General features: G+C 47.9%; 1 protein-coding gene across 14 annotated transcripts in view; it reads left to right on the forward strand.

The window, feature by feature from the left end:
• Window positions 1–15,808, forward strand: part of LOC140412215 (pumilio homolog 1-like) — a 208,390-nt gene that overhangs the window by 68,180 nt on the left and 124,402 nt on the right. For 5 of the 14 annotated variants that reach the window (XM_072500813.1, XM_072500815.1, XM_072500818.1 and 2 more), the window contains one exon: window positions 6,764–6,798. In XM_072500813.1, the coding sequence (XP_072356914.1) occupies window positions 6,764–6,798 (35 nt within the window). Of the gene's footprint in view, window positions 1–4,218; window positions 4,355–4,958; window positions 5,041–6,763; window positions 7,242–15,808 lie in introns of those variants that run through there. The other 9 variants (XM_072500804.1, XM_072500807.1, XM_072500808.1 and 6 more) reach the window with 5 other exon arrangements.

The following is a 15,808-nucleotide window of genomic DNA, read 5'->3' on the forward strand; positions in this document are numbered from 1 at the left end:
GCATTAAGGATCAGAACATAATACAGGACTGGAGTTATCTGTGACCAACCTGGCGAAGAATGACAGGTTACCTTCCCTGAAGGAGATTACAAAACCAATTGGGTTTTTTGTGACTCCAGCATTTCTCAAATTCGCAGCCTTGTTGAATTTAATTTTAAAAGTTGCCCTGGTGTGGTTGCCCTGGATCCAGGCGCTGTGACTGGCAGGAGTAGTCCTAGTGCATCCTAGTGTTGATGCAGGATGATACCCTCCACATTAAAGAATAAATGAAAGTGAGGGAAGTTGGGGATGAGGAAAGTGAATTCAGCCCATTGAAATTCATCCTTCCAGTTCAGGGGTTCCCAAGCGTTTTGTTCACTTCGACCCTAGAGGTGTACACCATGGGAATTTTTAAAGTGTTGGGGCGGGGGGGGGGGGGGGTGATGCCTGCCATAAAGTTTGATTTGTATATGTCCCAATTCCAGATGCAAACAGACCTTGTTCTGTTTTAAGATTATCCACTAATAAGGTACCACCATAGGCCAGCCTATCCAAATCAACAGGCCCTTATTTTTTTAAATTAATTCACAGGATGTGGGTGTCCCAGGCAAGACCAGTATTTATTCCCCTTTCCCAGTTGTACTTGAGAAGGTGGTGATGAGACACTGTCTTAAATCCAGAGCACAAGGAAGGAGCAGTGCTCCGAAAGCTAGTGATTCGAAACAAACCTGTTGGACTTTAACCTGGTGTTTTAAGACTTCTTATTGTGCTCACCCCAGTCCAACACCGGCATCTCCACATCATTAAATCCAGAGGGCAGTGAAGAGTCAACCATGACCAATGCAAAACAAATTGGGTTTCCTTGGCTTTGAGGGGCCGATTGCTGGGATAAAGGTGAAATGGGGAAATCCACAGAGCTCCTGCCTTACCTGGCCGACCATTTCAAATGGATATCACTAGATTCTTAGGGGGAGATAGATAGGGGTGATCGGTACGAGGTAGCTCCAAGATAGAATTTCAAGATCTTATGCTAGACTTGGTAGTCTTGATACCCAAGCTAGACAGCACTCCAGCGCACCAGCCAGCTTGGCTCACAGAATGGAATATGGAGGACAGACTTGTCACTGTGGCTGGGATTCTTTCTACTTGACTTCGGATGACCTCATAGCCCAATATTTGATGGAATTTAATGTGATTTCAAGATCACCAGCAATATCTTCAACATTTGACTGTCTTAGGGCAGCACGGTAGCATGGTGGTTAGCACAATTGCTTCACAACTCCAGGGTCCCAGGTTCGATTCCCGGCTTGGGTCACTGTCTGTGCAGAGTCTGCACGTTCTCCATGTATGTGCGTGGGCTTCCTCCGGGTGCTCCGGTTTCCTCCCACAGTCCAAAGATGTGCCGGTCAGGTGGATTGGCCATGCTAAATTGCCCTTAATGTCTAAAATTGCCCTTAGTGTTGGGTGGGGTTACTCGGTTATGGGGATAGGGTGGAGGTGTGGGCTTGGGTAGGGTGCTCTTTCAAAAGAAAAGAGCCGGTGCAGACTCGATGGGCCGAATGACCTCCTGCACTGTAAATTCTATGATTAGGGTGCGGTTATACTCTCATTTTGCCTTGCTGCCAACAGTTTGTATACTGGTGTAAAAGTGATGATATACCTACTGAGTCAGCCCCCATTGTGACTGATGGAATGCAATGGGCTGTGGTTCCTTCAAGTACAATAACACACTGCTTGTGCTTGACATTGCAAGATACAGATTGACTGATCTACATTGACTGGCAAAATAGGCTTGAGGAGCTGACTGGGTACCTTCTGCTCCTATGAGTGTAAAATCAGTTGAGTGTCCAGTTTGGTTGAAAAAGTACCTGAGTGAGATTTGATCAACAGTTTTTAGCTGACATGTCATCTCATGCCTCTGAGTCAGAAGGTTGTGGGCTCATGCTCCACATCAGGTACTTGAGCACATAATGTGGGTTTGGGCAGCACGGTAGTGTGATTAAGTGAGCTGTGTTTCTCACAGTAGCATAGTGGTTAGCACAATTGCTTCATAGCTCCAGGGTCCCAGGTTCGATTCCCAGCTTGGGTCACTGTCTGTGCGGAGTCTGCAAGTTCTCCCCGTGTGTGCGTGGGTTTCCTCCGGGTGCTCCGGTTTCCTCCCACAGTCCAAAGATGTGCGGGTTAGGTGGGTTGGCCATGCTAAATTGCCCTTAGTGTCCAAAATTGCCCTTAGTGTTGGGTGGGGTTACTGGGTTATGGGGATAGGGTGGAGTTATGGGCTTGGGTAGGGTGCTCTTTCAAAGAGCCAGTGCAGACTCGATGGGCCGAATGGCCTGCTTCTGCACTGTAAATTCTGAGTACTGTCTATAACACTCTTGTATAGCACTGAGGAAATTCTGCACTATTCTAAGTGCTGCCTTTTGGATGAGGCATTAAAATGAGGTCTGGTCTGTTCTCGCAGGTAGACATAAAAGAGCCCACGGTACTGTTGTTTGAAGAGCAGAAGAATTTTCCTGGTGTTCTAGTCTGTGTTTATATCACTTACTTAAAAATGATTTATTCATTTATCTCATTCTTGTTTGTGGGACCTTATTTTGCACAAATTGGCCCCAGCAATTCCCTCCATTACAATACAAACAATACTTAAAGTTCATAATTGGTAGTAAAGCATCTCGGAACATCCTGAGGTTATGAAAGGTGCTAACGAAATGCAAGTTCATTATGTATTTTTACGAACAAGTGATGGCAGGTTTGGTCTGTTGTATCCAGTCTCAACAGATTGGAAAGTGACGTGAGCATGCCCCAGCCCTGAATACACCTCTTTCATGTGTTTTTTCCTGTCTCCCCGCATGCTCTCTCTCTCGAAGCTCACGAGATCCACCTCCTAATCTTTTGACCCAACCGCCAATAAATGATACCCAAATTTCCTTCCTTATAATCTTTATTAGTGCCACAAGTAGGCTTACATGAACACTGCAATGAAGTTAGTGTGAATGGTGCTCACTCCTGATACTGTCACTCAGACATTAAGCATTTCCTTATTTTAAAGGCACTGTATAAAAGTATGTTGTTTGTGTATATGAACTCCCACTTGGCTATGCTTGCAAAGGTGTAACTGTTGTGGCAGATGAAAAAAAAAACCTTGCATTTATATAACATCTGCAACACAGGACATCCCAAAGTGTTTTACAACCAATGAAGTACTTTTGCTGTGTAGTCATTGTTCTGGCAGCCAATTAATGCACAGCAAGCTCCCACAAACAGTAATGTGTCAGCTAATCTTTTTTAACTGTCAGTCACCATCAACTGGTGTATCCTCCAATGCAACGCCGTTATCAATCAAAGTCCACTCACCAACCAATCAACATTCTCTTCTCATACAGCATCATTTTGTTGGTTTCCCTTGACATTGTACTCTTGCTGATATCCTGATGAGCCGAAGATGAAAAGCTTCGACAAGAAATGTTTATTTTTTTCAGCAATACTCATGTTTTTATGATGTTCATTTGATGGATAAATATTGACCAGGGCACTGACGCGAGCCCTCTTCTGCCACACTTTTCTGTCCACAAGTCTTCGTTTCCCTCTGTTGCTGTTCCAAATTCTAGAATCGTGCCTTAATTCTTTCCCCCATTGCTCTTTTGTGCACATTTGCCGTCCTGGTTAATGTCCAATTTGCAGCCTTTCGTATAATATGGGTGCTGTATAATCGTACTGTGCAGCTCTTTGTACTTAACTCTTACACCCCTCATACAATTTGTCCAAGTAGTGTGAATGCAATGTCAGCCTGCAATGAAAACCCATCTTCAGCTGCATTACAGCCCCCAGTGCAAACACTATCTTGCCTAAAATAAAAACCAGCAGCACTTTTGTAGTTCCCGGCCTTTTGCTGACAAAGTCTGCCCATAGTGTATAATGTTGCATTTCATTTATTTTCCTGCTTTCTTTTAATTTAATGAGTGCTAAATAACCGGGGGGGGGGGGGGGGAGGAAGAGAGATATGTGGATCATAATGTAAATCTACAGTCAGGGAAATTAGGCCAAATTTGTGGTTTGCAATTACAATGTCAGTGCTTTAAACAAAAACTATGCTGGTGTTTTCACCTTTTTGACTTTTGAATTGAGTTTTAAGTTGTAGAAATGAAGGATATTAATATCTGGAATGGTGAAATGATGGAAGGGAAGGGTTTTAAAGGGGGGTGAGGCTGTCACCTGTCTCCAAGATACTGTAAGTGAGACAAAGGCAGAGGGAGTGGGGGAAGGGAGGCTGCCCTCACCCAGGATGCCTTGCGCTGGAGTGTCCCAGTGTAGCGCCATGTTGTAGAGAAAGAACGGAGAAGGGGCCGCCATCCGCTGCAATCCGCCCTCTCTGCCTGTGAGTATGTGAGCCCGACCCCACCAGTCGACAGCTAAGACACCCAGCGAGCCGCCGAACCCGATATTGAGAGGCGGTGGGGAGCCGCAGGGGGAGAAATTGTGCGATTAGTTTTCCTCCAGCGCCCCTTTCTGCCCAGTATTTTGGGCTCGGGGGCCATTGTTGTAATGTGTGTATGTGTGTGTGTAGGGAGTTTGGGCGGGGGGGAGGGGAGGCACAAACAGCATTGTAACTAATTTGGGGGGGGGGGATTTTAGAAGGGGAAAAGGGGGACATTTTAAAGACTGATCCACCTCTACACAAAGCCAGATGGTTAAAGTTTGCGAAAATGTGCTGCTTTCAATTATTTCAGGAAACGAGGCTTTTACAATGGGGAAGGAAGGCTAGTTTCAATGCATGAACTACTGGGGCTATTTTCATAATTGCAACATCAATTGGAATATGTGTTTACTTGCTTAAAAGCTTGAAATGTACATTTGAAACGGAGGGTTGTGAAATGTGGCCGGTGCGGAGGGCATTGCACTTGGGTAAAATTAAGATTTGTTGTGCCAAAGATTTTTCAGTGAAATATGTTGCCACTTATTACACCTCCCAAAATTATTTTTCTCCTCTTGGTGGAATGAGTTACTGCTCAACCAGACACAAAAAAAAAGGTTGCCTAAGAGGGGGGGCGAATAAACACTTTAGTAAGTTGTAATTCCCGTGTTTTAATGCTGATAGGGTGAATAGTGAAATTCATGAAAGCTAGTCTATGTGCAGGATCAGTTGCTTTCACTATTTCAGCAAGAAAATAAGAGCTGGTATTGTCTAAAATTCAGATGTTAGGTTTTTTTCTCTTTGTAGGTGTTGGTGCAGCCAGCCCTTCCAGGCCTGTAATTAGGAAAGTTGTATGGTTTCTGCATATGTCCCAACTGTGGCTGTTCCTGATGCATACAATGAGGATTAAATGAGGATTTTTATTTTTATTTTTCTGTCCTGTATATTTTTGGATGATGTACATTTTACATAATTGGTAAAACAATTGGTTTCTTTTGAAGAATATGTTGATCTTTGCTTTTCCTCTGCGATTCAACTGAGGTTAATAGTTGTACACAAATATGTTTTGATGACTCAATTCACTTGTGTTTTGTAAAATTTCTCTTCGATGTGATTGTGCAAAACATGTATTTTAACCAGTACAATGTTTTATTGAAAGATATATGAAATACATGGACTTGATTAGTTGACGGATAAAATTCCCCATACCCCTGTTTTATTTTAAAAAAATATATATATATTATATATATATATATATGTGTGTGTGTGTTGGGCTTCATGTTCCTTTTTTTGATGAGGTGCGTACATAGAGAGCACGGTTGACTATGGGTGTGAATTACACGGAATTAAGAGGAAAGCTTGTTTTTAAATCAAGCTGCAATTTAACACCTTCCGGTCAGTCCTGTTCAGACTTCGTATATTTTTAATAAATACATGTTCAGGCACATGGATATTGAGATACAAAGGCAGGTCCATCCACAATTCAGAAGCATTATCGAAATTATATAATTTCCATTAAGTAGTAAAAAAATTAGGAAACTGAAAAACATTTGCAGTAAGATTGGAATATCCCCAGCCCAGCACTTCTAGTATTTTTGCACAATGTGTATTTTGGTTTCTGTTTGTCCTTGCTTGTCTATATTCTGCAGTGCCAAGGCACATGCTGTGGGTTTTTATTTTGAGGCGCGGGGGTGGGGGGGGGGGGGGGGGGGGGGGGGTAGTTGTTGCTTGTGCAGTGCTCGTCAAATATCAGCTATATTTTGAATTTCCGTGTTAATTTATAAACTTGTATTTGGGTGCATGGAAAATCGAAGCTGAGGATTACATGGTCATGTGCTAATCAAAGAAGTGATTAATATTTTAAAAAGTCTTTTTCTGGCACGTGCCTCTGAATTTTATGATTTGATTTTTTACTTTATGTTGTAAAGTACATTGCAACACATGGGATGTATTGAGAGAGATTCACGTGCTCTTCAAAACCATTTTAATCAATATCTTTCTTGTTCAATTCTGTTTTCTTTTGTTAAATGTATATGTTGATTTAATTCCTGGAAGCTTTTGGGATGTTTATTTCCTTATTTCTGAAAGCTTATTTTCAAAAAGGGTGGGGGAAGCTCTTCTATTCACATTCACATGTGATCATTTTTAAATTAATGGTATATTCCAACACGTGGGGAAATTCGGGTCGGATTTGCATGTTGAAATACTATCAAAGCCCATTTTCAGTAAGAAACTGTTTGCAAGTAATTATGCAATTTCTTGAAAAAAACCTTGCATTTTAAAAACTTAAAAGCAAAATTTTTGATTTTATATGTGTATGTACTTTTAATGTTTGCAATAATATTTTAAATTGTTTTATTATTTGTTTTGCAGGTGTAGGTGGAATGGTTGTTCCCTGTGTTTTTAAGGTATGAATGAAGTGCTCTGGCAGGACTCCCTCCCCCAGCAGCAGTATCAGCAGCAGCCGCCACCTCAGGACAGTTTTGGTAACAGCGTCGCTCACAACATGCCAGTGGTGTTAACAGGACCCTCTGCTGCCGGCCCCCAGCAGCAACAGCACGCTGCCTCCCAGGTGCTGGCCGCCGCCTCGGTTTCCACGCAAGGCTCGATGGGGCCTCCCGTGCCAGTAGTTGTGCCAGCGCTTGCGCTAGCCGCAGGCCGCTCGCAGGATGATGCCATGGTGGATTATTTCTTCCAGCGGCAGCCTGGGGAGCATCTGGGGGGAGGTGGTGGCAGTGGAGTAGCTGGGGGTGGTGGTACTGGAGGTGGCGGAGGAGGAGGTGGAGGTGGCGGTTACAATGGGAAGCACCGCTGGCCTACAGGAGACGGCATCCATGTTGAACATCACCAGGTCAGTGCCTTTCCTTATTGTACCAAACACTCGGATATTTCCTCCGCTCACCCGTAGTAACATTCAGCCAAAAGCACATTGCAGCCAACAAACATCTCTCGACTTGCATTTCGCTGTCATAACAATCCTTCTATAACTATATGGGCATGAAGTAGGAAATACATCTTAATCTCTTGAGTTGGAAGTTCAGGGATTGGTGCCTCACGCAAGTCTACAACAAAGAAACAGACATAGAATTTACAGAAGGAGGCCATTTGGCCCATCGATTCTGCACCGACCCTTGGAAAGACCACCCCACTTAAGCCCACACTTCCACCCTATCCCCGTAGCCCCTCCGAATCTTTTGGACACTAAGGGCAAATTAGCATGGCCACTCAACCTAACTTGCGCATCTTTGGACTGTGGGAGGAAACCGGAGCACCCGGAGGAAACCCACGCAGACACGGGAGAACGTGCAGACTCCGCACAGTGACCCAAGGCGGGAATCGAACCTGGAGCTGTGGAACCACGGTGCTAACCGCTGTGCTACCGAGCCACCCATCTGCTCCATGCTTGTGTTTATGCTGCACACAAGCGCCCTTCTACCCTTCCTTATCTAACCCTCTGAACATGACCAATTTCTCCCTGCATGTGTTTATCTAGCTTCCTCTGAAATGTATCTATGTTATTTGCCTCAACTACTCCATGAGTTCCACATTCTAGTGCGTTTCTGGATTAGGTTTCTTTTGAGTTCCTTACAGAACTTATCTTTTGTGGTCTTTTGTTTTCATTTCCCCCACAAATGAAAGTCATTTATTTAATCAAAGCAATAAGGGTGGGATTCTCCCTTCTGGGGACTAAGTCCCCACGCCGGCAGGAAAGCCGGCGGCAACCACTCTGGCGGCAACAGCCCCCGAAAGTGAGGAATTGTCCAAATTTTCGGGGGCTAGGTTGGCGCCGGAGTGGTTGGCGCCACTTCAGCCGGAGTGAGTTCGCGCATGTACGGAACGGCCGGCGTAATCTCGTGCATGCGCGGAACGGCCAGCGCATTTCCGCACATGCGTGGGGGTTCTCTTCTCGCGCCGGCCCCTGGGCAATATGGCGGAGCCCTGCAGGGGACCGGCGCGGAGGAAAGAAGGCCCCCATGGAAACAGCCCGTCCGCAGGATCAGTAGGCCCTGATTGCGGACCAGGCCACCATGCCCCCCCCCCCCCACGCTTACCTGCCAGGTCCCGCTGCGTGTGAGGGGTGGGTGTCGGAGAATCCTGACCTGTATCTGATATTTTATTGCTTTTTCGGTGAGATGTCGCAGTGTGCAAGTTGGGTGTTGCATTTTCTCACTTAACATGCTGATGTTCAAAAATCCAAAGATATGCAGGTTTCATGGATTCGCCATGCTAAATTGCCCCTTAGTGTCCAAAAGGTTAGATCGGGTTATGGGGATAGGATGGAGGTGTGGGATTAAGTATAGTGTTCTTTTCAAGGGCCGGTGCAGACTCGATGGGCTGAATGGCCTCCTTCTGCACTGTAAATTCTATGATTCTAATACATTGAATACAAGCATCCCCGAAGGCACAAAATCTTGAATCATGCTTGGGATTCAGTCCTGAAGGGATATTGGGAGACAATTCTGAAGTTGTCCTAAAGTCGGCTTGGTTTGATAATCAGCAATGCTCAAGTATAATGAGCATTGGAATTGAACAATAGTCAAACCATTGTTTGTAACATGCATTAGCGAAGTGCCAAGTCAACATTGAGTTCATGATTTACTAGTCTTTTAATAATGAGTTTCTCTCCTGTCTTGCACACTGAGCTTCGTGCGTACATCCTGCAACCTATAGGACCTTTATTCAAGTGGCTGTACTTCAGGTTTGAGCCTTAGCTAGTGACTATTGGTGGGCTGTTGGAGGGCATCACATTCGCATCTGATCATCTCACCCGACATCTGCAGGTATGCTCTTCTCAGCATTGGTCATTTGGTAGTGGTCAAGTATACGAATCATAACTTTTCCTCTTTTTGTAGAGACATAGTTTAGAAGGAGATCAATTAGCCCATCGAGTCTGCAATAACCTCCAAAAGAACACCCCTACCTAGGCCCATACCCCTGTCCTATCCCCATAACCTCACCTAACCATTGGATACCAAGTGGAAAGGTAGCATGGCCAATCCACCTAACCTGCACATTTTTGGACTGGAAGGAAACCGGAGCACCTAGAGGCACGGGAAAAACATGCAAACTCCACATACAGTCACCAAAATTGATCCTGCTGCTGTGAGGCAGCAGTGCGGACAGTGGTATTCAACTGTGATCTCAGCATTTACCTATGTGGCCAGGTACCATGTTGGCTGCTGTCTTTACAGGATCACAATTGTTCCATTCAATTCATGGTCTGCACTGGCTCTCTGAATGAGCATTGCGCCTAATGCCATTTCCCTGCCTTCTCCCCATAACTTTACACATTCTTCCTTTTCGGATAATCCGAATGCCTCGATTGAGTCTGCTTTCACCGCACACACACATGCAGCGCATTCTAGATCTTAACCACTTATGAAAATGTTTCTCCTTTCTCTCTGACTTTTGCCAATTCCTTTAAAACTGTGCACTCCCCGTTCTTGATCCTTCCACCAATGAGGACAGTTTTTCCCGATCTATTGTCTGGGCCCCTCATAATTTTGAATACATCCATCAAATCTCTGAATCTTCTCCAAGTAAAACAGTCCCAATTCCTTCCATCTTTCTCAATAAACTAATTAAAAGCAAAATGCTGCAGATGATGGAAATCTGAAATAAAAACAGAAAACGCTGGATAAACTCGGCAGGCCTGCAGTGTTTGTGGAGAGAGAAACTGTTAATGTTTCGAGTGTGTAAAGAAGAGTCATATGGACTCTAAATGTTAACTCTGTTTTTCTCTTCACACATGCCAGGCCTGCTGAGTTTTCCCAGTATTTTCTGTTTCTGCAAACAAGTTGTTTGGGGAGGCTTTTAGAAAACAAAATAGTTTTTCACTTCTGTATCTACCCAGCCTAAAATTTCATCCTGGCGAACACTGAAGTGGAATACCATAGGCACAAGGACTATAGTTGAGCTTTGTCCTGGATCAGTGAAGACCTGGAATATCCCTTGTTTGGTTTGATTTAGGGTGGGAGCCCAGCATTGGGGAAGGAGGCAGCACGTTCAGGATAGAGCTGCAGTGTCTGCTATGATTTACACATGCAGGCCGCCCCATTGAACGATAAAGTTGTTGAGGTGCATTGGACAATACAGTAGTTGGTTCTGTTGGGACTAAATTTCTGCTGCCTCCAGAGGAGGGCGTGACCGAGAGCTCCCAACAAAAAACGTTGCTGGTTGATATTTCACTTTGAGAGACCTGGCATTTTGGTGAGAAGACCTCAAATGTAATTTGCTCTCTATCCTGTTTAGTGGGAGAGCAATTTACAGGATTGATACAGCTAAGGTACAATATTTTGCACTTCGTTGCTTTGTATCCTTTAAATACAGTGTTGAAGTATATGTATTTCTAAGTCGCTCACTGAAGTACAACTGAGCATTTTTGATTTTTTTATACTTATCTGTGGAAGGCACCAGATGGAAAGGATATCTGTGAATATTTTGATGTGGAGATGCCGGCGTTGGACTGGGGTGAGCACAGTACGAAGTCTTACAACACCAGGTTAAAGTCCAACAGGTTTGTTTCGATGTCACTAGCTTTCGGAGCGCTGCTCCATCCTCAGGTGAATGAAGAGGTCTGTTCCAGAAACACATATATATAGACAAATTCAAAGATGCCAAACAATGCTTGGAATGCGACCATTAGCAGGTGATTAAATCTTTACAGATCCAGAGATGGGGTAACCCCAGGTTAAAGAGGTGTGAATTGTACCAAGCCAGGACAGTTGGCAGGATTTTGCAGGCCAGATGGTGGGGGATGAATGTAATGCGACATGAATCCCAGGTCCCGGTTGAGGCCGCACTCGTGTGCGGAACTTGGCTATAAGTTTCTGCTCGGCGATTCTGCGTTGTCGCGGGTCCTGAAGGCCGCCTTGGAGAACGCTTAGTCCCAGTCTTCAGAACAGCGACCACGACACCACACAACCCTGTCATGGCAATCTCTGCAAGACGTGCCAGATCATCGACATGGATACCACTATTACACGTGAGAACACCACCCACCAGGTACGCGGTACATACTCGTGCGACTCGGCCAACGTTGTCTACCTCATACGCTGCAGGAAAGGATGTCCCGAAGCTTGGTACATTGGCGAGACCATGCAGACGCTGCGACAACGAATGAACGGACATCGCGCAACAATCACCAGGCAGGAATGTTCCCTTCCAGTCGGGGAACACTTCAGCAGTCAAGGACATTCAGCCTCTGATCTCCGGGTAAGCGTTCTCCAAGGCGGCCTTCAGGACCCGCGACATCGCAGAATCGCCGAGCAGAAACTTATAGCCAAGTTCCGCACACATGAGTGCGGCCTCAACCGGGACCTGGGATTCATGTCGCATTACATTCATCCCCCACCATCTGGCCTGCAAAATCCTACCAACTGTCCTGGCTTGGTACAATTCACACCCCTTTAACCTGGGGTTACCCCATCTCTGGATCTGTAAAGATTTAATCACCTGCTAATGGTCGCATTCAAAGCATTGTTTGGCATCTTTGAATTTGTCTATATATGTGTTTCTGGAACAGACCTCTTCATTCACCTGAGGAAGGAGCAGCGCTCCGAAAGCTAGTGACAACGAAACAAACCTGTTGGACTTTAATCTGGTGTTGTAAGACTTCGTACGGTGAATATTTTGGAAGATATGTTTATATCAGCATTGTCGAAGGTTCTGCGTGTTCGTGTTTTCATGCTGTAGCATGAAGGTGGGAGGCAGCTGAGAATTAAAATACATATGCATGGAGTGTCTTCAAACACTGAAGAAATAATAAGTTTTTTTTAAAACTGGTCATCTGTCGCTTCAGTTTTAATTCACTTGAGACTTGAACTCCTATTTTTCTCAACTTACCCTGACAGGCAACCAAAGTGTTTTAGGTTATGTAGAGAATTCCTTAAGGTAAAAGTTTGCTTTCTCTTCTGACAGTTTTTCTTGTTTTTAAAAAAATATTTTATTAAGGCATTTGTAACAACAATTTTCAGGCTTCCGGTTGCGGCTATGCGGAGCTAAGTCGCACGCTCAGCAGCTCCCGCTAAAAACGGACTTTTGGGCTCTTTTTAGGGCCCGTAATGGCGCTTGACGTTTCCCAGTGTGGGAAGGGGACATCAACATTCCCCCGATAGTGTATGGATTGGACCAGGAGTGGGGCGATTTTTTAAAAGGTGGCATTGAAGCAAAGAAAGGTGCGAGGGAGGAGGACCAAGATGGCGGCGGGCGGAGACCGGGCAGTGTGGAGGCAGTGGACGCAAGAGCAGCAGGAGCTTCTCCAGCGCTGTTTTAAGGAACTGAAAGCAGAGCTGCTGGAGCCAATGAAGGCTTCAATCGATAAGCTGCTGGACACCCAGACCGCCCAAGGGGCGGCAATCCGGGAGGTCCGGCAGAAGGTCTCTGAGAATGAGGACAGAATCCTGGGCCTGGTGGAGGCGCTCCACAAGAAATGGCAGGTGAGGTTCGAGGAGATGGAGAACCGGTCGAGGCGGAAAAACCTGCGGATCCTGGGTCTCGCGAAGGGGCTGGAGGGATTGGACATGGGGGGCCTACGTGGTCACCATGCTGAATTCGCTGATGGGAGCGGGGGCCTTTCAGGGGCCCTTGGAGCTGGAGGGGGCCCACCGAGTGCTGGCGAGGAGGCCCAAGCCCAGCGAGCCGCTGTGGGCGGTGCTATTGCGGTTCCACCGGTTTGCTGATCGAGAGTGTGTTAAGGTGGGCCAAGAAGGAGCAGAGCAGCAGGTGGGAGAATGCGGAGGTCCGGATCTGCCAGGATTGGAGCGCGGAGGTGGCCAAGAAGAGGGCTGGTTACAACCAGGCGAAGGCAGTGCTGCACAGGAAAGGGGTGAAGTTCGGTATGCTGCAGCCGGCACGTCTGTGGGTCACCTATAAGGATCGACACCATTATTTCGAGTCCCCGGAGGAGGCGTGGGCCTTTGTTCAGGCCGAAAAACTGGACTCAGACTAAGGGTCGGGGCTGAGGGGTCGCGGTGGAGGGATGGTTGGGAATTTTTGGGTTGTGTTTCGAGGGGGGGTTCTTGTTTTTTTGGGGGTTGATTGGGCATTGTTTTAATTAGGTCCGCCGGGCGGGCTCGTGGTGGGGGGGCGAGTGGAAAGCACGGGCTTATTTCCCCCCTTCCCGCGTTTAGGGCTGAAGGGGCGGGGCCGGAGCTGGGAAGCGCGGGCTTTTTCTCCCATGCTGAGTGGAATGGATGAGATCCCGCTGGTGGACAGCGCCGGGGGGGGGGGGGGTCGATGGAGTGGCTGGGGTCAGCAGGAGTCAGCTGACTTATAGGAGTGCAATGGGGGAGCAATGCAGCCGGGTGGGGGGGGGTGGCGGAAGGACGACCGGGTTGCTACTGGAATGGCCGAGGGGGAACTGGAGTTGGTAGAGGAGGTCGGGGCGGGGGTCTGCTGCTGCGGGCGGGCGCGGGCACGTGGCTGGCTTAGGAAGAGCTATGGCTAGTTGGCGGGGGAGAGGAGTGAGTAGCCACCTGATCCGACTGATAACCTGGAATGTAAGGGGACTGAATGGGCCGGTCAAGCGGGCCCGGGTGTTCGCGCACCTGAAGGGGCTGAAGGCGGATGTGGCCATGCTTCAGGAGATGCACCTGAGGGTGGCGGATCAAGTAAGGTTGAGAAAGGGGTGGGTAGGGCAGGTGTTTCATTCGGCTTTGGATGCAAAAAATCGGGGGGTGGTGATCTTGGTAGGGAAGAGAGTGTCGTTTGAGGCGTCGAGCATTGTGGCAGACAATGGCGGTAGGTATGTGATGGTAAGTGGCAAGCTGCAGGGTGAGCGGGTGGTGCTGGTCAATGTATATGCCCCGAATTGGGATGATGCGGGGTTCATGCGGCATATCCTGGGCCGGATTCCGGACCTGGAGACAGGGGGCCTGATAATCGGGGGGGGGAATTTCAACACGGTGCTGGACCCGGCATTGGATCGCTCTAGGTCTAGGACGGGCAGGAGGCTGGCGGCGGCCAAGGTGCTGAGGGGGTTCATGGACCAGATGGGAGGGGTGGATCCATGGAGGTTTGCGAGGCTGGGGGCCAGGGAATTTTCATTCTTCTCCCATGTCCACAAGGCCTACTCCCGGATTGAACAGGGCGCTGATACCGAGGGTGGAGGATACGGAGTACTCGGCGATAGCCATTTCTGATCATGCTCCGCACTGGGTGGACCTCGAGTTGGGGGAGGCGAGGGACCAGCGCCTAGAGGTGGGGTTGCTGGCGGACGAGGAGGTGAGTGGGCGGGTCCGGAGGTGTATCGAGAGGTACCTGGAGGCTAATGACAATGGGGAGGTGCAAGTAGGGGTGGTCTGGGAGGCGCTGAAGGTGGTGGTCAGAGGAGAGCTGATCTCCGTTAGGGCACACAAGGAGAGGAGGGGGGCAAGGAGAGAGGGAGAGGTTGGTGGGGGGAGATGGTGAGGATGGAAAGGCGGTACGCAGAGGCCCCTGGAGGAGGGATTGCTTAGGGAGTTCGATTTGTTGACCACCAGGAAGGCGGAGGCGCAGGGGGTGGTGTATAAATACGGAGAAAAGGCGAGCCGTTTGCTGGCACACCAGCTTCGGAAGCGAGAGGCAGCTAGGGAGATGGGGGAGTTAGGGATGGAGGAGGGAACACGGTGCGAAGTGCGGTGAGTATCAATGGGGTCTTCAGGGACTTCTACGAGGAACTGTACCGGTCTGAGCCCCCACTGGAAGAGGGAGGGATGGGTCGCTTCCTGGACTGGCTGAGGTTTCTGGGGGTGGAGGACCCTACAGTGTGGGTCATACAGGCCGTTCTCTTAAATGTAGACGCAAAGTTGCTGGCAAAGACTTTGGCCATGAGGATAGAGGACTGTGTGCCGCAGGTCATACACGAGGATCAGACGGGGTTTGTGAAAGTGAGGCAGTTGAATACCAATGTACGGAGGCTCTTGAATGTTATAATGATGCCAGCGATGGAAGGGGAGGCAGAGATAGTGGCGGCGATGGATGCGGAGAAGGACTTTGATAGGGTGGAGTGGGGGTGCCTGTGGGAGGTGTTGAAAAGGTTTGGGTTCGGGGAGGGGTTCGTCAGGTGGTTGAGGCTGCTGTTTGAGGCCCCGGTGGCGAGTGTGGCCACGAACAGAAGAGTGTGGCCACGAACAGAAGGAGGTCAGAGTATTTCCGGCTACACTGGGGGACGAGGCAGGGGTGTCCCCTGTCCCCCCTGCTCTTTGCACTGGCGATTGAACCCCTGGCCATGGAGTTGAGGGAGTCGAGGAACTGGAGGGGGCTGGTGCAGGGTGGGGAGGAGCATCGGGTGTCGCTCTATGCGGATGATTTGTTGCTATATGTAGCGGACCCGGTGGGGGGAATGCTGGAGGTGATGAGGATCCTTAGGGAGTTTGGAGATTTCTCCGGGTACAAGCTTAATATCGGGAAGAGCGAGTTCGTAGTGCACCTGGGAGA

This window comes from Scyliorhinus torazame, chromosome 1 (genome assembly GCF_047496885.1).
Source record: "Scyliorhinus torazame isolate Kashiwa2021f chromosome 1, sScyTor2.1, whole genome shotgun sequence".
Taxonomy (NCBI): Eukaryota; Metazoa; Chordata; class Chondrichthyes; order Carcharhiniformes; family Scyliorhinidae; genus Scyliorhinus; species Scyliorhinus torazame.